A 20207-nucleotide genomic window follows, 5' to 3' on the forward strand; every position below is an offset into this window, starting at 1 on the left:
GAAAGTGAAGTTTTAATAAACGCGTTATTTTTTGGGAAGAATCTGTAACTTTCCGGAATGTTCCCTGCGGCAGATGGAGCGTTTCCACGGCAAACAGAAAAACATCACGAGAGGGACGGGGGGGGGAGAATGATTAACAGACCGTGTAAATACCCCGGCTGGAGGCAAACACCCAGGGTGACACGCCGGCCGTCACGTGAAAGCTTCTCCTGTCCCTTCTATTAGATTGTAAGCTCTGCAGGACAGGCAGGCGCTTACAGAGTCATCCGGCAACTACCACAAAGCTCAGCCAGCTAAACGCTGGAATATAACCACGTGGTGTGAGGGCGACCTGACACCCCCTCTAATGTCTCACCTGCTACAACTACCAGCATTGGGGCGGAATAACAAATATACCCCAGGGGACCGGGCCATTACCAACAGGGGGGGGGGCTGGCTACCAAAATCCGGCACAGATACTTCCCCGAGACCACCCGTTCCTTTTCTGTGCATAACTTTTTGATTTTTGGGGGGTTCAGAAGACCCTTTACCATCGCTGAGCGGCAGGGAAACGCGTCACCCACACTTTGTGATAATGTAGAAACAGCAGAACAGCCAATATTTCTGGTCCCCCAGCCCCCAAAATATCACAAAGTCGCTCAGCACTTAATTACAGCAATCATTAACCACGTGAGCGACTTACAGAGACGTCAGAGTCACGCGGGCGACTCCATACATTATAAATATTCCTATATAACAAAGTGACAAAGTGACAACATTCCATCAGTATGACATCATTTTATTATATATAAAGAAACAATGCATATCGCGCCAAATATCAGAGATTCTTATTGATACAAAGCACCTAAAAAATATAATAAAGTGACACAGAAATTAAAAACCATCGCTTTCAGGAATATATATATATATACACGCACACACAAACACATATATATATATATACACGCATACATATATATATATACACACACACACAAACATATATATATATACACGCACACATATATATGTATATACACACAAACACAAACATATATATACATACACACACACACAAACATATATATACACACACACACAGAAACATATATATATACACACAAACATATATATATATATATACACACAAACATATATATACACACACACAAACATATATATACACACACACACATACATACATATATATATATACACACAAATATCTCATATAATGTCTAAAAAAGGAAGGCGTGTCTTGTGGTGTGACGTAGACATTGCTTCCCTTTTTTAGATATATGAGATGTTTGTTGGTATATATATATGTATGTGTGTGTATATATATATATATGTGTGTGTGTGTATATATATATATGTATGTATGTGTGTATATATGTATGTATGTATGTGTATATTTATATATATATATGTATGTGTGTATATACCGGTATATATCTCGTTACACGTCCTGCCCGTCGGGCACGTCTGGTGTGTTTGTTCTGACAGGCGTGTACACGTGGCTGTGTTTGTATACACACACGTGTCCAGCAGGCACGGCAGCCGATCGCAGATACCAGGGTATTTACTAACATCATTACCCCGAGCATTTATCATACCTGCCAAGTGTCCCTCCTTAGTTTGGTCAGTCCATCTTTCCTTTTGCACCTCTCCTCTCTGATGGCCACTCTTCCCCCACCAAATGACCCTCCCCCCTGATGCCCCTCTCTCCCCCCTGATGCCCCTCTCTCCCCCCTGATGCCCCTCTCTCCCCCCTGATGCCCCTCTCTCCTCCCCTGATGCCCCTCGTTTCTAGGAGGTGAGAATGTTTGCTGGGTATGAGGGGATCGCAGGGTTCTACAGCCCTAAAAGCCCCGATAATGTGTATAGAAACAGCAGGGAACGGGTTAATAAATTAAACGGGGTAAATAAACCCCATTATTCTTCTTCTAAATGCCCCACTCAGTTACACAAAGCTGCACCGCTACCCACAAAAGCGCCCCTCAAACCATGTCACCAAATTCGGGACAGTTGTCAGCTCTGCACACTGTGGGGTATAATGCATACGCGCCATGTCAAAAACGCACTGATAAACCCCACCGGCAGGGGGCAACTCCCACAATCCTCTGCCCGGGGAACAAGCGGAGAACTACATGTCCCGGCAGGCCGCGCGCTCTTCCTGCTGCTGTCTCCATGGTAACGTCAACGTCATTGCCGTGCGCCCCGTGCTCCCCGCCTTGTGCTGCGTTCCAGGCCGCGTACCGGACCCGCGGGGTGGGTTTGTCGGAGATGTCAGGTTTCCGCGCTCCTGTATGTCGCGATATAGCGCCCCGGCTGAAGCCCCGCCCTCCCCGCGCAGTTTATATATCGCGACAGCAGCCTGGGGGGCTGCGCTGTGTTTGTAGCTTTGTCGCGATATGAGTATAGGCTGTGCGAGCCTTTTCTGAGTAACCGTACGGCGCCGAGTACACTGCGGGGCCCGCCAACCAACATGGTGCTGTATGTATCGCGATACCCATTGTACTGCGCTACGCATTATGAAAGCGCCATATGAATAAGTAATGTTAGGATTCCACCCCCCCCCTTTGCTTGTGGTGTGGCTCGGGGTGATGGGAGTTGTTTTTTTCTACTGTTGTCACCAAGGCATTGATCTTGTGCGCTATGTTTCCCGGCTGTATAGCCTCTAAGGGGTTAAAATAACCCCCGGGTGAGGGTTTAACCCCCGGGGTGCCTGCGCCGTATTCCGGGGCCGCCGTGCAGTTCGGGGTTTCTGGGAATTTTTCTTTTTGTGAAATAATCTTTTTTTGTTTTAAGGACCATCAAGGAGGCGAAAATGGCGCTGGTGTCGGCCGACACGCGGATCTCCGAGCTCCTCGGCGAACTCCACCAGCTCATCAAGCAGACGCAGGTGAATCGCCTGCGCTCCCCCATCCCCCTCCCCGCCACCTGCGCTTCCCCATCCCCCTCCCCGCCACCTGCGCTTCCCCATCCCCGCTTCCTGCGCTCCCCCTCCCCGCGCTCCCCCTCCCCGCCGCCTGCGCTCCCCCTCCCCGCCGCCTGCGCTCCCCCATTCCCCTCCCCGCCGCCTGCGCGCCCCCTCCCCGCCGCCTGCGCGCCCCCTCCCCGCCGCCTGCGCTCCCCCTCCCTGCCGCCGGCTGGGGTCCCACACGCTTAACGCTCACGTTCTGCCCTTTCCAGGAGGAGCGCTCGAGGAGCGAACACAACCTGGTCAACATACAGAAGACCCACGAGCGCATGCAGACCGAGAATAAGAGTAAGTGCCCACCCTGGCTCCGGCCCTTTAACTGCCACGAGATGCCCCCGGCTCCGGCCCTTAAGCCCCCGCCGTATCTGTAACGCCTCCTTCTCTCCGCAGTCTCTCCGTATTATCGCACCAAACTCCGGGGTCTTTATACCACGGCGAAGGCGGACGCCGAGGCGGAGTGCAAGTGAGTGCAGCGCACGAGGGGTTACAGGAAGCAGAATGTGCCGTAATGACTGTTACCCTCTACCGCTTCTGCTGGGAGGTTATTCCCCTCATCTACCACCCTCTTTGTAAAGTAACGCTTCCTTTTAAAAGCTCTGTTTTGTACGGATCGCGTGCAGCGCGGCCCCCGTTGCAGCCCCTTTCAGGACCTCGGAGGTCTCTTCTTTAGTTTTAATTTCTCTTTCTGGCTATCGATACGCTGTTACTCTCTCCCCCCAGCATCCTGCGCAGGTCTCTGGATAAGATCGCCGAGATAAAGTCTCTCCTGGAGGAGCGGCGTATCGGTGAGTCGCTGGCCGCGCTCTTCCTGCACCGGCGCTGCTTTACCCGTTTGGTTCACGGCGCGTTTTTTCCTCCCCAGCTGCAAAGATCGCCGGATTGTACCACGACTCGGAGCCGCCGCGGAAGACCATGCGGCGCGGGGTGCTGATGACTCTCCTCCAGCAGTCTGCCATGACGCTGCCCTTATGGATCGGGAAGCCTGGGGAGAAGTGAGTGCGGTGTCACTGATAGACGGGGGCCGGGTGGGGGCCGATCTGCCTGGGGGTTCTGGGATCTGACCGGTTGGGGCGTCTGTCACGTGACGTAATTAATGCCCCCCGCTCGTCTCCGCAGACCCCCTCCTCTGTGTGGGGCGATCCCGGCGTCCAGCGACTACGTGGCGAAGCCGGGAGACAAGGTGGCGGCGCGCGTGAAGGCCGTGGATGGCGATGAGCAGTGGATACTGGCCGAGGTGGTCAGTTACAGCCACGCCGCCAACAAGTACGTGTCGCGGGGTTAGTGGAGAGGGGAGCCGCCTCTGCCCAGAGTCTGATCATCTTCTCTTCCTAGGTATGAAGTGGACGACATCGACGAGGAGGGTAAAGAGTAAGTGTGTCCCCCCCCCCCCGTGTAACTGCCCCCGTATGCCGCGATGTCTGTGCTGAGCTCCCCTCTCTCCACGCAGGCGTCACACCCTCAGCCGCCGGCGGATCATCCCGCTGCCGCAGTGGAAAGCCAACCCGGAGACGGACCCCGAGGCTCTGTTCCAGAAGGACCAGTTGGTTCTGGCTCTGTACCCGCAGACCACCTGCTTCTACCGGGCGCTGATCCACACCCCCCCGCAGCGGGTGAGTCCCGGGGACAGAGACCTCGCGTGTTACTCGGTTCCGTGGGTTCCTCTCTAGTGTTTACACCGGGGGGGGGGTATAACTGTGAGGGGTATTTGTGTTATTTGCCCCCCCCCCGGGGCTGACCATCTCTCGTTCCTCAGCCGCAGGATGATTATTCCGTGCTCTTCGAAGACACGTCGTACGCTGACGGTTACTCGCCGCCTCTGAACGTGGCCCAGAGATACGTGGTCGCCTGCAAGGAGCCGAAGAAAAAGTGAAGCGAGCGGCCGGGGCTGATTTTGGGGCAGAACCTTCCTTTTTATTTTTTAACTATTAAGTTTTCTCTCCTTTCCCCGCATTAACCCTCCGGTGACCTCTCTTTACGTCTCTCGTGGGTTTTCTGTATAAATGTTTTAAACGCCAGCGGTTTCAGGTAGCGGCCCCTGGGGCCTGATTCACTGCGCTGCGTGTCTGGGTCGGCCCCCCGGACCGGTTCGTAGCCACCCTATTTCCTAACACAGGGCAGTTGGGAACCGTTTTCTGAAACTCCACAAGAAATGCTGTTTGTGGGGCTGGAGACTCTTTTACCGAAACTAAATTAATTTATTAAAACTACCCGGATCCCGAGTGATTATTTGTGATGTTTTGGGGGTATTTGGTTAAAATGTAAGGAAACGGGGGCAGGAGAATCGGCGTCACCCGATCGCCATATTCCACTAGCGATGGCGGAAAAGAACTGATTGGCCCATCCCCCGCCTTGTTAAATAATTGCAGACTGCATGGATGTCTGTTCCCAGTATCTACTACCCTTTAACTCAAAATCATGGTTTCTGACCCTGTTATTTTAAAGAAAAATGCTTCCCTGCCATATAAATAGAATCCAAGAACCCCTCGGCAGATCGGCCCCCGGCGGCCCCCGTCTAGTCGCCGTTTCTCCTGCTGTAAAGACTCAAACCTTAATCAGTCGTTGGTGTCGTCTTCGATTCAGGAGCCGTATGTCGATCCCATGCATGTTTAATCCCCTCACTGTATTACCCTCTACCACTTCTGCTGGGAGGCTGTTCCACTTACCTATTCATAGGCCAATCCCATGCATGTTTAATACCCTCACCGTATCAGCCGCTCTATAATCATGTAGCCAGATTATGTATATATATATATGATGTAATATATTCCTGCGTGGGTAAGGAGTGTAAGATTCTTTACAGAAAAGTAAGTAGTTTTAGTTATTTGGTTTAAAAAAAACAGTTTAATAGCAGAAAAATTCATTATAAAAACCACAGAAACATCACAAACGTGAACTCACTCATCCGATAAATACATCTTCTACACACGGGCGGCACGGAGGGGGACAGCTGGGGACGGCGGGATCGGTTCATTAATATTTAAAAAGGATTCCCCGGCACTCGGTGGGGGGCTCTAATCTGGGGGGGCTCCCCGTCTGGCACAGAGTCGCTCGGGGGTCACGCGCGGTTCTGTAACTCGTTCACCCAGTCGCTCTGTAAGAAAAGAGCAGAGAGAGGGGTGATAGATCCCAGCGGATCCCAAGCCGAAAGGATCTAGTACTGCAAACCCACAGCTGATAGAGTAACAAACAAAAGGGTCGCCGAGTACCTGGGAGTGCGGGATCTCCTCCAAATCACCGTAGCAACCGTTCTTGAATCTGATGAGATCTCCCCACAAAACAGAGTTTCTGCAGCTGGCAAAATATTACGCTTTGGTTACGATTTTAATGTAAAATGAGCTCTGATTTTTCCAGGGAACTTCTTGCCCCCAAATCCCATCCAGCTGGGAGAACGGACATCTTACCTGCTGCTACAGCAAGTACCGAGTATCTACACGACCAGCCCCAGGGTGGGGTGCAAGAGGGGCGCTTACCTGGGGCAGATCCCCTCCACCGGAATAAGATGCTCGGGTTCTTTCTGAAGGAAGTTTTTTGCCAGACACAGGACATGCGCGGTCAGACAGCAGCCGGGGTGGAAGCAGCGGAGACGGTCATCCTCGCTCTGCACGATAAGGAAAGATTAGAAATACCCACCCCGGAGGTAACAGCGCAGCACACGGGGGGCTGGGGGGACTCCTATTCCCATCATCCTGAAGATCTGTTCCCAAACTAAATGCCGGATGATGTTTCAAACGCTACCGAGCAGAGCTTCCTTATCCCCTCACACATTAGGATGTCCTGAACCCCTAAAAGCCCGAAGCTGGTGCCCCGGGGGCTGCTGTGGGGGCCGAGCTGGGGCCGTGAGGAAAAACTTCTGATCTAGAGCTGAGATCTAGAAAGCACTGGCAGGCATCAGAGTTTATTCGCTAAGTGAGACTTTACGAAGGCCATGTGTGGTGTTTAGTCTAATGTGTGAGGATTTAACTATACATCATACAGGGCTGGCTAAACTCTCCCTGCAGCGGAAGCTCACCGGGGCCGGCCCTTCGTAATGTAAAGTGAGCCTGCGCCGTTGCTGCTCGCATGCAGACTGCTGTCCATGAACCCCGCAGCTCACCGCCGCGTCTAAGCATTTACTGCGCCGAGCGGTACCTGCACTTTCTGGTAACAGATGCGGCATCGCTGAGGGGCAGTCTCTTTGAGCAGGAGACCCTCTTGGGTTTCTCCCTCCTCTTGCCCCTTCTCTCCCGCTTTGCCTTTGGGGATGGGCCGAGCCCGGACCTGTCCAAACGCCAGGGGCATGTGCAGAGGAGGCTGGAGGAGAGGAGGCAGCTCCTTGTGGTACTCCTGGCGCAGCCAGCGCAGGGTGAGGGGCAGGCGGTTCCACGGGGCCGCGCGCAGCATGTGATAGAGGACAAAGAGGTGGAAGTCAAAGCTGGATTGCTTCTTGGTCTTGCGCGGAACGTGCGCGAGGCGGCGTGAGACGTGAGGGTGCTGCCAGGCCCACTCAAACTGTGGAGTACAAGGCAGACAAAGGGTTAAGTTAAATGAAATCATCCTATTAGCCCAAAATATTTGTAGCAATTATGTAATAGAGTTAGCTTTCCCCCAATTTATTTCCTGAATTCTAGCCCATAATAATGTGGCCAAGCTGTGACTCATTGGCTGAAAGAATTTATTGCCATAGCAGCAGGTAGAAAAGGCCATTTGATCTCTTAGTAGTTGGTGGTTTTTTTTTTTTTGCGTTGATGGAGCTTTTAGGAAGTTTTCGGAGCGGAGAGTCTGTTAGTGAAAACGCGCATGTTCCGGAATATGCCTGACGGGTGAAAGCAAAGGCACAGGGTTACCCGTAAGGCCGCGATGTCGTTGGGAAATCCATGGACGATCAGCACCATGTCCCTGCGGAGTCAGGAAGAAGCAGAGGTCAGTCCGGTCACCGCGCGTCGTCAATATACCCCAACATCTGTCAAATAACCCGGAAATGCCCCGCCGTTTATTTACCTCCCACCTACCCCTCCCAGGCAGGGGCTGCGCAGGAGCCGCGCAGGAGCCGCAGGGCCCACAGCATAGAGAGAAGGGAAAGGCGGACTAATCAGTGGAATGTTTTTAACATGCGCGTTCATCTGATCTCTCCGATCAGACACAATGTATCACCGCGCCGTCTGCTAGTAGATACAGTAACACTTTACGCCCAGCGTTTATTCCTTTAAAGGGTTAAACGACAGAGGATCCCGGCTCCCCGTGCGTTACCAGGGTCCCCGTCCGCTGGTCTTCCACGCTCCCCCTTTATGTTTGCCCGCGTTGTGCTGCTGGATCCGTCTCTCCGGGTTCACGGTGAAGCCGATGTAGATCCGGCCCTTGTACTTGGGGTTGGTGCAGTAGAGCAGATACACCCCGTAGAATCCCTCCACCTCCACGACCATGGCGACCGCGTCCGGAGAGCTGCAAAGTAAAACGCTGTGCGTCACTCAGAGCCCAACCGCCGGTCCGGAACATTCCACGGGAAACCGGATCAGCACCGAAAAGCCGGACAGCGGCTCACAGTGCAAGACATATAGCGCCTGCAGATTCCGTAGCGCACCGACAGCACCGAATGTATTTAGAGTGTAAATAACGTTTAAAATAAAAACAGAAGCTCAATGGGAATTTACATCCCAGCAGGTATTATATATAATTACATCTAATGGATATAAAGAGCACTCACCGGGCCCAGGCTGCTGCGCGGCTTCACAGATCACTTCCTGGTTACAGACCGCAAGGACCCCGCTTCCTTAGTAACGGGGAAGGCCATGGCAACAGCTGACTGATTGAATGTACATAATCTGTGAAATATGGAGTGATAATGAAAAAAACACGTTTTTTGTTGTAAATTTATCTATAGAAAATGTATCTGTTTCCAGGAAGTATCGCTGTCGGGATAATTAGTCTGTTGTCCGAGCTGCGGAGATTCAGGCATCTCTAGGACAGCTGAAACATGCAGCATGGGGCCTGATTGGAGAGAAAGCTGCGATTGGATACATTTGTCTTTCTCTCCGCCCTTGTACCGGACCTCAGCGCTGATGGTATTGGTTGCTTCGTTGTTTATCAAAATAACTGCTCTCGGTGATTGGTGAGGGCGCGGTGGAGACGGAACGAGACCAATCACCGGTCAGAGGCGCGCTCCGCAATGCAGTAGTGACCGCGCATGCCCATTACGGGCCGGGAAGAGATCATGTCTGGAGGCAGCGGCGTGAGCGCGGAGATCCTGAGGGATAAGCTGAGGAGGGAGCTGCAGGCGGAGCATGTGGTGAGGCCCCGGGCAGTAACGGGGTGTAGGAAGCCCCCGGGCACTGACGGGGTGTAGGGGCTGTAAGTGTGAGGCGGGCTGCTGTCAGGTCGGGGAGGTAGATGCCGTGTGATGGAGCTCCTGGGAATGGGAGAGAATAACGCTGCGTTAGAGCTCTAATCACTGGGATAGAATGAGCTCTATTGGTTGGAGGTCTTGGCATATTAGAGCTTGATTTATTTCGTTGTATTCGAGCTCTAAGGTTGTAATCTCAGTGTTTATGGCTCTTATTGGCTTTGGATATTGGTTCTCTAGTGATTGAGGCCAGTTAGCAGCACAGGGCTGTGGTGGCAGCGTCGGGGGCTCTGGTGGCAGCGTCGGGGGCTGTGGTGGTGGTGGCAGCGTCGGGGGCTCTGGTGGCAGCGTCGGGGGCTCTGGTGGCAGCGTGTGCGCGTCGGGGGCTCTGGTGGCTCGGGTAGTGTCGGTGGGCTAGTGTTTCGTGCCGTGATGTTGATCGCAATCGCTCATTTTTGTTCTCCTTATGATTGACGTTTCTCTCTCCGCAGGACGTACAGGACACGTCGCCCGATCACTGCTCCACCAGCTTCAAAGTACTTGTGGTGTCTCCTCTGTTTGAAGGGAAGCCGCTCCTGCAGAGACACCGGTGAGTGTGAGTGTGTATAGGGTGTGTATGTATGTATGTATGTATAGTGCGTGTGTATGTACATGTGTATATGGTGTGTGCGACTTGCTGAGTTGGCGTGAGCGGCCGGTCAGCGACTCTCTGCTGCCCCCCGCAGGCTGGTGAACGGCTGTCTGTCCGAGGAGCTCCAGCAGATCCATGCGTTCGAGCAGAAGACGCTGACTCCGGCTCAGTGGGAGCAAGAAAAGCAAAAATAAGGAGACGGACGCCGTGTCGGAGGGACTGCAGCGCGAATCGGACGCACTCACCGACCCCGCTCCATTAACAGCGTATTTTTTTTTAACCCTGCGAAGGACTTACAGCGGCTCTAAAGGAGTTAATGCCCACAGATAATAAATTATGTTAACCGTGGCTTCCTGTGATGTGTTCTGTGATCGGAATCGCATGGAGTGGCCCTCGTGGGCCCTGCCTCTTTTTCCTCCTGACCCCTAAACTACATCGTGTAGCAGGAGACCCTCAGCCACGCTCCCGGGGTATGCAGTTGAAATAAGGTGACGGCTGCTTTCCGTCCGGTCGGTGGGCAGGATCTCTAATCTCGGACCCTCGGTGTCACGTGGAGGTCCGGTGGCTACCGGTTTGGATGTTCAGCTGCTTGGCGCTCGCTCCCCGTGGAGCTCGATGGCAGCCGGTAAAACTGAACAATAAACAGTGCAAACCCACCCGTCAGCGGTGACACGGAGGGACTGGGACCGAGCCGCTGGAGAGCTTCACAAAGTCACCGTTAAAGAGGAAAAACCCGCAGCGCTGAGGCGGCCAAGGCAGTTAGAGATTGGCACACAGGGTGTTATTGAGCTGAAGCACCAGAGAGCAGTTTGCTTTACTGAGGTGGTAGATAAGTGGAACAGCCTCCCAGCAGAGGTGGTAGAGGGTAATACAGTGAGGGTATTAAACATGCATGGGATAGACATCCGGCTCCTGAATCTAAGACGAGACCAACGACTGATTAAGGCGGGGGGGGGGATGTCTCGGGATAAAGCTGCGGTTGGGATGTTTGATATTTACTGAGCTTTTATCAGCCAAGAAATCGGTAAAATTATTTGTGTAATAAATATTATGTATTGCGTAACCCCCCCCCCCCCCCCCGGTCTACTGATCTTTACTGTTTTTGAGCCAAAACAATGCTGAAGAAACCCCTACTGAGCTATTTTTTATTTTTTTTTTGGATTCTGCGCTTAGAGCTCTCGCTGGATCACCTTTCAACAAAAACACGCAGAGACGTTATTAACGGCAGAAGCTTTATTTCCACGCGCTCATCGAGCTGGGAGCGGGCAGAGGTGGTAGCCGAGCCCCGTGACGGGGGAGAGCGGAGCTGGGTGCTCGTCGGTTCCGGGGGGGTTCTGCCCCGAGAATCACAGCGCGGGGGTCCGCCTTCTGTGCGGTGTCCAAGAACTGAAACCACAAATTTCTGACCAATGGGGGAGGAGGAGCGATGGCTCGATTGGGGGGAATTTCAGCTCCTTCCCAAACTAACGAGGGGGTGACGGTCGCACCGCTAACACAAAGCCTGTATAAAAATACCGCGCAGGACACGGAGGTGCCCATTCCGCCCGCTCTAATTCGCCGAGCTCTCCAGACGGGTGAGACGCAGTTCCAGCGTAGCGACCGTCGCCTTTAGCTGCTTCAACTCCTCCAGGACCTGCTCCGTGGTGGGATCCTGCGGACGGCACAATGTTTGTTACCGTGTAATCTCTGGGTTAGTCCCCCGGCAGACACGCTCGCCCGCCGGCGGTCTCCCTCTTACCGTGCATCCCTTCCCGTCGGACGGATGGCCGCGTCGGGGGACTCTGGAGTTCAGGACGTTCTTGGTGACCTTGAGTTCCCTGGACTTGGCCGGGACGTAGCCGTCCCGCAGCGAGATGAGCAGGGGCCCGGCGTCCTTACCCTCCAACCACTCCTCTGCGGTCAGGGCAGGATCCGGCCCCACCGTGTCCGGGTACAGATCCTCCTGGAACAGGTCGGACTGTGAGAGAGAAAGAGAGAGGGGTTAAGTGTCTTGCGATCCTGCGCGACCGCCCCATGGATCCCTGGCCCCCCCGGCCCGTCTCACCTTCCTGGGCACCGTCATTATTATCGGCTCGCACTTCCGCTCGTGGAGTTTGTAAAACCTGCAACAAATTTAGTTACAGGGGTAAGAAGCAGACGAGCAGCTTTTTCCGCCCCAGGTCAGCGACGGTGGGAAGTTACCTGGCTATCTCGCACTTGTTGACCTCCAAGCCTCGCTTGGGCATGTAGCCCATCCCCCGCTGGGACTCCTTGCTGCTGTACTGCGACAGGTAGTGGACGTAGGGAGCCTCGTCCGTCACTTCGAAGTATTTGATGCTGCTATCCCCCTGCCACACACAGATTGTTAGAAGGCCACAACAGTCTCCCGCTCACACTGTGATCACCCGCAAGCCTCCAATCCCTCACCTTCCCGCCGAGGTACACGATGTTGGTGTCCGGGTCGAAGAAGGGGATGAGGACGCCGCTGCTGGTATCCAGCTCCTGCAGGGTCAGAGGCTCGTCCAGGGATTTCTACGCAGCAAGAAGAAGCGTTTTAGCGCTCTAATGGTTGTGGCGTCATCCATGTTGGGCACAAATGATAAGGGGAGCAGTGAAATAATGCTTGGGGGTGGTATCGGTGTCTAGCGCTCTAATGCTTGGGGTCTAATATCGGTGTCTAGCGCTCTAATGCTTGGGGGGTAGTATTGGTGTCTAGCGCTCTAATGCTTGGGGGGTAGTATCGGTGTATAGCGCTCTAATGCTTGGGGTAGTATCGGTGTATAGCGCTCTAATGCTTGGGGTAGTATCTGTGTGTAGCGCTCTAATGCTTGGGGTAGTATCGGTGTGTAGCGCTCTAATGCTTGGGGTAGTATCGGTGTATATCGCTCTAATGCTTGGGGTAGTATCGGTGTATAGCGCTCTAATGCTTGGGGTAGTATCGGTGTATAGCGCTCTAATGCTTGGGGTAGTATCGGTGTATAGCGCTCTAATGCTTGGGGTAGTATCGGTGTATAGCGCTCTAATGCTTGGGGTAGTATCGGTGTATAGCGCTCTAATGCTTGGGGTAGTATCGGTGTATAGCGCTCTAATGCTTGGGGTAGTATCGGTGTATAGCGCTCTAATGCTTGGGGTAGTATCGGTGTATAGCGCTCTAATGCTTGGGGTAGTATCGGTGTATAGCGCTCTAATGCTTGGGGTAGTATCGGTGTATAGCGCTCACCAGGTCCCACAGAGCCACTTGGCGTTCGCTCATCCGGCTGAATCCGGTGGTGAGGATCTTGTCGTCGGTGATAAAGATGGCGCGGACCGGCCGGCTGCCCTCGTGAGGCTTATCCTTCTCCTGGAGGAAGGAAATAGGTGATCGCGTTAACCTCTGACCTCCGCACCGGGGGTCTTTCTCCTCCCTGAAAGCCTTTAGCTTTGGTGGGCATCAGCGAGAGGTACTGCCCCGACCGCCTCTAGCGCCCTCTACGGGTCAGAGACTGCTGTGGAGACCCGGCCGCCGCCCCGCCGCCGCGGTACCCGACCCTGGGAACGGTGGCCTGGAAGCTCCAGACAGGCGTGGGACTCACCGCAACGACCCTGCCGGCCCGGGGCTCCACGACGCGGATCTTCTTGTCCTTGCAGGAGGTGCAGATGAAGCGGCCGTCGCGGTTCCAGGCCACGCTGTAGATGAGGTCCGCGTGCAGCTCGTCCAGAGAGATAACGGACTGCCCGGTGCCCACATCCCAGATCAGGATCAGGTTATCGCAGCCTGAGGGGAGAGAAGAACCTCCAGTCCATGCGCGTCCCTCGCCCGCCAGCCACACAACCTGCCCTCCGTACACCAACCTGACCGCTCCCCCCCCCCAGCTGAGTGCCTACCTGCGCTGAGCAGAATGTTCTGGGCCGTCGGGTGCCAGGTGATTATGCCCACTCGCTTGGTGTGGCCCTCCAGTGTGACAATGGGCTCGGTGAGGGAGCGAGTGAGACCCCCGTCCGGAATCTCCCAAACCTGACGTACAAACAGAGGTGTTATCGCCACGTCCGGCCCCCGGCCCCCAATCCTGCAAACAGAGGGCACGGTGCCAGCTCCCCCGGGCAATGTTTCCGATCCTGCCCCGGCGGGGTATCTCCGGGGGCACGTCCTGCCCGGCTCTTACCATCACGCTGCAGTCCTCGGAGCCGCTGGCGATGACGTTATCGTTATGGGGACACCAATCGACGTCCAGCACCGGCGCCGTGTGACCGCAGACCAAAGGCTGGGACTTGTCCAGACGGCCCGTCTGTGGAGGCAACGCGCGATGTCATTGGTCACCCAGGATTCCGACAACAAAACTTCTCGTTATTTACTCAACGGGGTGAAAATCTGCGTACAAACAGCAGGGGGTGCAGCACCGCCATCCGCACAGCACCGGCCCCCCGGCCCCCGTCTAGTCGCACGTTTCTCCTGCTGTAAAGACTCAAACCTTAATCAGTCGTTGGTCTCGTCTTAGATTCAGGAGCCGTATGTCTATCCCATGCATGTTTAATACCCTCACTGTATTACCCTCTACCACTTCTGCTGGGAGGCTGCTCCACTTATCTACCACCCTCTGGCAAAGTATTTTCTTAGCTCTGCTATGGAGAAAGGTCAGTAATGGGACACAGAATAACCCCCCGGCTGCCGGGTATCGGGGGTGTTGCGTGCAGCCCGTGGTGCGCTGGGTGTGTTACACACAGGATGTCGCACTCCGTGTCATAACGGCAGCCGCAGATCACATCCCCTCCAAATAAGGGCAGAAGTCAGCGGCGGCGACACTTCCCCATCACACAGGAGCGCATACGGCAACACAACGTAACACACACCGACACACACCCCGCACACCGACACCCCGCACACCGACACCCTGCACGGCGACACACCATAACACACCGCCGCGCGGCGACACAACGTAACACACCGCCGCGCGGCGACACACCATAACACACACCAACACACACCCCGCACGGCGACACCCTGCACGGTGACACACCATAACACACCGCCGCTCGGAGACACACCGCACTGTAACACACCGCTGCACACAAATAACATACAATCACGCTGATACACACCGCTTATTGGAAATATGTTCAGATTTTGCTTGCAGAGCCTCTGATGACTCAGAGGTTAACCCGAGGGGACGATGTGCGGCACTCATAGGGTTAATCGCTCTGTCTGATCATAAGACCGTCTCCCCGGGGCATCACAGCCTCATCGGGGCATCACGGGGACACAGAGGGGCCTTTGTGAGCAGCTCAGAGCTCTCCGTACGTCTGATCTGGGGGCCGGCTCGCTGATTTATCTATACATTATACAGGGGGCCGGTCACTGATTTATCTATACATTATACAGGGGCCGCTCGCTGATTTATCTATACATTATACAGGGGGCCGGTCGTGATTTATCTATACATTATACAGGGGGCCGGTCACTGATTTATCTATACATTATACAGGGGGCCGGTCACTGATTTATCTATACATTATACAGGGGCCGGTCACTGATTTATCTATACATTATACAGGGGCCGGTCACTGATTTATCTATACATTATACAGGGGCCGGTCACTGATTTATCTATACATTATACAGGGGCCGGTCACTGATTTATCTATACATTATACAGGGGGCTGGTCACTGATTTATCTATACATTATACAGGGGCCGGTCACTGATTTATCTATACATTATACAGGGGGCCGGTCACTGATTTATCTATACATTATACAGGGGCCGGTCACTGATTTATCTATACATTATACAGGGGGCCGGTCACTGATTTATCTATACATTATACAGGGGCCGGTCACTGATTTATCTATACATTATACAGGGGCCGGTCACTGATTTCACTAAATCAGAACAAACAGCCCCCGGACAGCGCATGTTCACACAGACTGTTCACCTGCGCAGAGCCGGCCACATCCTGTCATCAGCCGCCACTTCCTGTCATGTACGCTTACACAGGTACACGTTCATACGCTGGTGCGCACGTACATGTACGGTGACACACAGAGACATACATGTACAGTGAAACGATGGTGACACACGCTGACATACATGTACGTGACACGCGCTGACATACATGTACGTGACACGCGCTGACATACCCACCTTAGACAGAGGCAGCACCATGAACGCGCCTCCCCCGCTGGCCTCCACCACGATGGCCAAAAACTTTGGGTTGACGGCGCAGAAGTTGGAGTCCCACGTGTTCTGCGACACGCGAATGTCATCGTAACACTGATCTGCCTTCACCGGCTGCCCGAAGACGTGGCGGAACTTACTGCTGCGGACTACTTTCCGACTCATGGCGAGAGCTACGGGGAGGAAAAAGATAAAGGAGGAGTTTAATTGGGGTTATGGGGGTAGAGTCTATTGCCCCCACTTCCCCCTCAATCTGTATAACTGCCCCCTTTCCTCATTTTTACACCTAATGCCCCCCTAATGAATGAGTGGCACGGGGGGGTAAGGAGGGGCGTGTGTCGGCTGCCACCCTACCACAATCTTTGCCTCTGCCCGGCCCCTGGACACAATGACCATGCTAGGGTACAGGGGCAACTAAAGCCCCCCGGCCACGGCTCACGCAGCGCTATGCGGGATGGCTGCTTCTGGTGCAACTAACAGGCACAGTCCACTGGTTTCCACGGCGATTGCTTAACTTTCAGAACTTTGCCCCCAAATAACTTTGCATAAAAATGACCCATGGGTTGGGTTTTTGGGAAGGGGCCACTGGAGAGCCCATAAGCCCCGTGACTACTGGATGGGGCCCCTGGCAAGGGCCTGGTGCAATGCCCATTAATCTGCGCCCCAGTCTGACCCCAAGCTTGCCCCCCTGGCACTGTGAGAGTTGGAGCAATGCCTGTTAGCCCCCCTGGCCCATTTGCCCCATTTGCCCCGCTGGTACCTGTGGGCTGCGCGAGGTCTGTCTCTGGGCCGGGGGAGATGCTCTGCGGGGATGAGAGCTTCCTGCCGTCTGTTTGAAGTTCTGCTTTTTCTGTAACATCTTTTAAAAGCGAGAGAGAGGGGGGGTGGGCAGGAAACAGCCGCGCGCTCCGCTCGCCCCTGCAGCAAGGGAGGGGTTAATGGAGACATATGTCAGGCAAGGGGTTAACAGAGGGATGGGCGGTAGGTATCACGCAGGGAACGGGTTAATACAGTAATATTATTATGGAAGGAGCAGCGGGCTGCTTGACATGGACAGAGAGGGGTTAATTGACTAGCTCCAGTAAAGTGGCAATGAATAGGTTAATGGGAGAATGCTCTGCAGCCGAAGGGTTAATACAGTACTGAACGGGTTAATAGGCGACGCTCTGCACGCGTTTTGGATTTCGCCATTTAGATGATTGAGCCCAAAATCCCCGTCTTCCCCATTTCTGCTGCTTCTCGTCCCTCTCCCCCCAGGGTTAGCGCTCTCTCTCCCGTCCTCTCGTTACTCTCTCTCCACCGTCTCTTGATTGCAGTAACTCTCTTTCCTTCCTCTCTCTCTCTTTCCCCTTTTGCTCTCCTCTCTTGCAGAGATGGTAATCGGCGGCCGCTCTATTCACTAACATCGCACTTCAATCGAGCCGAGCTTAAAAAGAGCTTCAACTTATTTTCATCAATTGAACTCCTCGGGGAGCTCGACTGATCAACTCGCCAGCGGCCAGCCGGAGCTCTAATCGACTGTAAGCTCCTAGGAGCCAGTCTGGTGCTCTTGAGTGATTTGAGTCGATTGAGACCCCCAACACCTGCCTCTCTGTCACGTTCCTGCCCTCTGAGGGGCCCGGGGCCGTTCTCTAAGGCCAGTGGGCAGTAAAGCCGCGGGCCGGACCGAATTGTTGTCATTTTCACTCGTTTTGACATTTTGTGCCCCACTTTTAGATTTTCTTTTTATGGGTGGGGCGAGGTGTGAGTGGGGGCCATTACCCGCACCGCTTAGGGCCCACGGGCCCCATACAGACTCCATGCATCCAGTTCCTGCCTGTCTTGGGGGAGATTAGACTCTGATTCCTCCCTGAGCTCCAGCGCCAGGACCCTTAGGGACACATGTGGCCCCTGTGAAAGGGGGCCCTGAACCCCTCTCTGCCAATGTGTGGCCCCAACAGGCCCCCATTGTGTGGTTGCTTTGGTTAAACACTGGGTGTGACTTCCCTTTATATACTTATTATTTATATAGTAACTCTAATACCCCGCACTATAGCATAATACGAGAGATTTACCCCGGGGTAAAAACTGGACAAACCGGTGTCACAACAAACGCAGGCCAGAGTCCCGCCCCAGACACCTGACCTCGGGTTACAAGGGGCAGATTCTGAGTGCGGGGCAAATCCAAGGCTGACGGGTCATGGTTTCAGATCCAGATGGTACCCCGGACCCGATGACGTCATATTCCGGAGTCTCTGTAGGAAAGAAACATTGTAGCAGATTAATGGCGCCATCTAGTGGCCAACAGAAAGTGAAGCATGTCAGACACACAATGCTTCTGATCCCAGACTGATAACGGGTTTTCCTAATCACAGCCCGACAGCTTCCATGATAACCCAGCCGGGCAAGAAAGGACAAAAGTGGAACAGCCTCCCAGCAGAAGTGGTAGAGGGTAATAGAGTGAGGGGATTAAACATGCATGGGATAGACATACGGCTCCTGAATCTAAGACGAGACCAACGACGATTAAGGTCTATCTAAGATCACATGTAAGAGTCCCAGTTTGTGCTTTTGCTCCCAGTATGTTATGGTTGATATCCCTACTTGAATGCAGGTGACTCAATGAAGTGAATCTTTAAGTCCAGGTAACACATTTGATGACTAAATCGAATCTTCACAATAAATATCTGCCCCCGGGGCAGTTAAATGTTACGTATGACGTCACATACTTACCCTCCTCAGCTTGTGTTTCTGTTATGTGATGCCCTGCTTGCAGGGCCGGCCCTATAATGGGGCAGACTGGGGCAATTGCCCCAGGCGGCACTTTTGAAGGGGCGGCACTTTGCCGCCCCAAGTGCCGCTGTTTTGCCATCCGATGCGGCTACCGGCGCCGGTTTTAACATAAATGTAAAACCGCCGCCGTTTAATTACTTAAAATCTTGCCTGCGTGCAGCGTGCCGATCGGTTCGGCTCTTCGTTCCACCCCCTTGATGCGCCGTGACGCTCAAGGGGGCGGGCTCACGCAGAGCAGTTGCCCGTCACCGCGTGACAAGGAGAAGATCTGGAGCGCGAAGAGGCTGAAGAGCACGTCGGTGGAAGAAGAAAACGTAAGTACAGGGCCGGCCTTTGGGGTGTGCGACCTGTGCGACCGCACAGGGCGCCACACTCCAGGGGGTGCCGCCGCGGGGTCCGACCCCACCGTAGCGTACCGCTGCCGCCAGCAGCGTACCTAGCGGGTGGGGGGGCGCACCCGGCACCCCTCCAGAGACGGACAGTAATGTCCGCCGCTGGAGGAGCAGGCTCGCAAGGGAGCGGTATCGGAGGTCTTTAACAGACCTCCGGCTCCCTTGAGTGATTTAAGCCGGTTCATGCCCCTAGAGGGTGGCTGGGGAGTGAGGACACAACAGGGTGGTTAGGACGATCTATACACAAAGGGGGGGGGTGATACACATGGGTATAGGGGGCATTATAATCAACCAGTACAAAAGGGGGGGCATCAAATAAATCAATGCACAAAGGGGCCTGGCAGGGGGCACAGTCAGATACACACAATAAGCAGCAATGTGGAAAGCATTCTTTATGCTCTTGACAGGTGTCAGAGCCTGTCGTGGTGTGTATTTGGTTATCTGTTTCCTGGCACTTTATTTACTGTAGGGATAAATAGAACTTTGTAATTTTTATTTATCCAGAGAAAAAAAATGCCTTCCTGAATTTCTAGTCACATCAAAGGACAAAACTCCAGACATCAGTGTGAAGAAAAGTGAAGGTATTGTGTTATTATAGTGAATCTGAATATTTTATGAAAAAGGAAACTTAAATTGGTTCTTTGGAGTTTGTGAAACACAATTGCTGATTTCTTTATAGTGGGGACTATGTGTGTGTGTTTGGGCCTCGGTGTGGCAGAGCCTGTCCTGGTGTGTATTTAGTTATCTGTTTTCTGGCACTTTACTTACTGTAGGGATACATAGAACTTTGTAATAATGGATGTAGGACAGTTTTTGCAGATTTTTTTCCCCCGAAGCGGGGGGGGGCAGCATTTCACACTTCGCCCCAGGCAGCACAATGTCTTGGGCCGGCCCTGCCTGCTTGTCGTGTCCCGTTTATACAGCGCTGCGGAATATGACGGCGCTGTAGAAATCAATCAGCATTGTGTAATGTACTCGGTCCCCCACCAGGTGGCGCCACAAAC

The 20207-nt window shown here is 53.7% G+C and overlaps 4 protein-coding genes across 6 annotated transcripts; 2 read left to right on the forward strand and 2 right to left on the reverse strand.

Moving 5' to 3' along the window:
- The first annotated feature begins 2182 nt into the window (after positions 1–2182).
- SGF29 (SAGA complex associated factor 29) lies at positions 2183–5187 on the forward strand. 2 transcript variants are annotated; one of them, XM_053471258.1, is made up of 10 exons: positions 2183–2250; positions 2791–2884; positions 3175–3250; positions 3353–3425; positions 3683–3747; positions 3825–3954; positions 4079–4225; positions 4295–4330; positions 4410–4572; positions 4716–5187. In XM_053471258.1, exons 2-10 carry the CDS (start codon positions 2810–2812, stop codon positions 4830–4832), a joined length of 882 nt encoding a protein of 293 aa, XP_053327233.1. In that variant the 5' UTR covers positions 2183–2250; positions 2791–2809; the 3' UTR covers positions 4833–5187. The 2 variants fall into 2 exon arrangements, with proteins under 2 accessions (XP_053327233.1, XP_053327232.1); XM_053471257.1 differs by lacking the exon at positions 2183–2250 and adding an exon at positions 2355–2475.
- A 786-nt stretch (positions 5188–5973) lies between these two features.
- SLX1A (SLX1 homolog A, structure-specific endonuclease subunit) lies at positions 5974–8707 on the reverse strand. 2 transcript variants are annotated; one of them, XM_053471632.1, is made up of 7 exons: positions 8643–8707; positions 8189–8380; positions 7786–7837; positions 7091–7450; positions 6433–6560; positions 6169–6253; positions 5974–6053 (listed from the first exon to the last, which is right to left on the reverse strand). In XM_053471632.1, the coding sequence occupies exons 2-7, from the start codon at positions 8359–8361 to the stop codon at positions 6018–6020; spliced, it is 834 nt and encodes a 277-aa protein (XP_053327607.1). In that variant the 5' UTR covers positions 8362–8380; positions 8643–8707; the 3' UTR covers positions 5974–6017. The 2 variants fall into 2 exon arrangements, with proteins under 2 accessions (XP_053327607.1, XP_053327606.1); XM_053471631.1 differs by having other exon boundaries at positions 8617–8662.
- A 359-nt stretch (positions 8708–9066) lies between these two features.
- On the forward strand, positions 9067–10257 carry BOLA2B (bolA family member 2B). Its single transcript, XM_053470931.1, has 3 exons — positions 9067–9224; positions 9770–9867; positions 10004–10257. The coding sequence occupies exons 1-3, from the start codon at positions 9123–9125 to the stop codon at positions 10101–10103; spliced, it is 300 nt and encodes a 99-aa protein (XP_053326906.1). The 5' UTR covers positions 9067–9122; the 3' UTR covers positions 10104–10257.
- Positions 10258–11124: 867 nt separating this feature from the next.
- CORO1A (coronin 1A) lies at positions 11125–16938 on the reverse strand. The gene is made up of 11 exons (XM_053471467.1): positions 16800–16938; positions 16007–16212; positions 14031–14153; positions 13753–13882; positions 13461–13642; positions 13109–13228; positions 12316–12420; positions 12091–12236; positions 11954–12011; positions 11648–11866; positions 11125–11560 (listed from the first exon to the last, which is right to left on the reverse strand). The coding sequence occupies exons 2-11, from the start codon at positions 16202–16204 to the stop codon at positions 11459–11461; spliced, it is 1383 nt and encodes a 460-aa protein (XP_053327442.1). The 5' UTR covers positions 16205–16212; positions 16800–16938; the 3' UTR covers positions 11125–11458.
- Between the last annotated feature and the right edge of the window lie 3269 nt (positions 16939–20207).

This window comes from Spea bombifrons, chromosome 7 (genome assembly GCF_027358695.1).
Source record: "Spea bombifrons isolate aSpeBom1 chromosome 7, aSpeBom1.2.pri, whole genome shotgun sequence".
Taxonomy (NCBI): domain Eukaryota; kingdom Metazoa; phylum Chordata; class Amphibia; order Anura; family Pelobatidae; genus Spea; species Spea bombifrons.

Excerpts from the sequence above, each read along its gene's own strand:
- SGF29 (XM_053471257.1), top strand. Across the intron at positions 3,426-3,682 it reads GACGCCGAGGCGGAGTGCAA|CATCCTGCGCAGGTCTCTGG; the intron begins GTGAGTGCAGCG and ends CTCTCCCCCCAG. Across the intron at positions 4,226-4,294 it reads TACAGCCACGCCGCCAACAA|GTATGAAGTGGACGACATCG; the intron begins GTACGTGTCGCG and ends TTCTCTTCCTAG.
- SLX1A (XM_053471632.1), bottom strand. The coding sequence starts at position 8,361 with ATGGTCGTGGAGGTGGAGGGATTCTACGGGGTGTATCTGCTCTACTGC. Across the intron at positions 6,254-6,432 it reads GTGGAGGGGATCTGCCCCAG|CTGCAGAAACTCTGTTTTGT; the intron begins GTAAGCGCCCCT and ends ATATTTTGCCAG. Across the intron at positions 6,054-6,168 it reads AGGAGATCCCGCACTCCCAG|AGCGACTGGGTGAACGAGTT; the intron begins GTACTCGGCGAC and ends CTTTTCTTACAG.
- BOLA2B (XM_053470931.1), top strand. The coding sequence starts at position 9,123 with ATGCCCATTACGGGCCGGGAAGAGATCATGTCTGGAGGCAGCGGCGTG. Across the intron at positions 9,225-9,769 it reads AGCTGCAGGCGGAGCATGTG|GACGTACAGGACACGTCGCC; the intron begins GTGAGGCCCCGG and ends CTCTCTCCGCAG. Across the intron at positions 9,868-10,003 it reads CCGCTCCTGCAGAGACACCG|GCTGGTGAACGGCTGTCTGT; the intron begins GTGAGTGTGAGT and ends TGCCCCCCGCAG.
- CORO1A (XM_053471467.1), bottom strand. The coding sequence starts at position 16,204 with ATGAGTCGGAAAGTAGTCCGCAGCAGTAAGTTCCGCCACGTCTTCGGG. Across the intron at positions 13,883-14,030 it reads CCGAGGACTGCAGCGTGATG|GTTTGGGAGATTCCGGACGG; the intron begins GTAAGAGCCGGG and ends TTTGTACGTCAG. Across the intron at positions 12,421-13,108 it reads AAGTGGCTCTGTGGGACCTG|AAATCCCTGGACGAGCCTCT; the intron begins GTGAGCGCTATA and ends CTTGCTGCGTAG.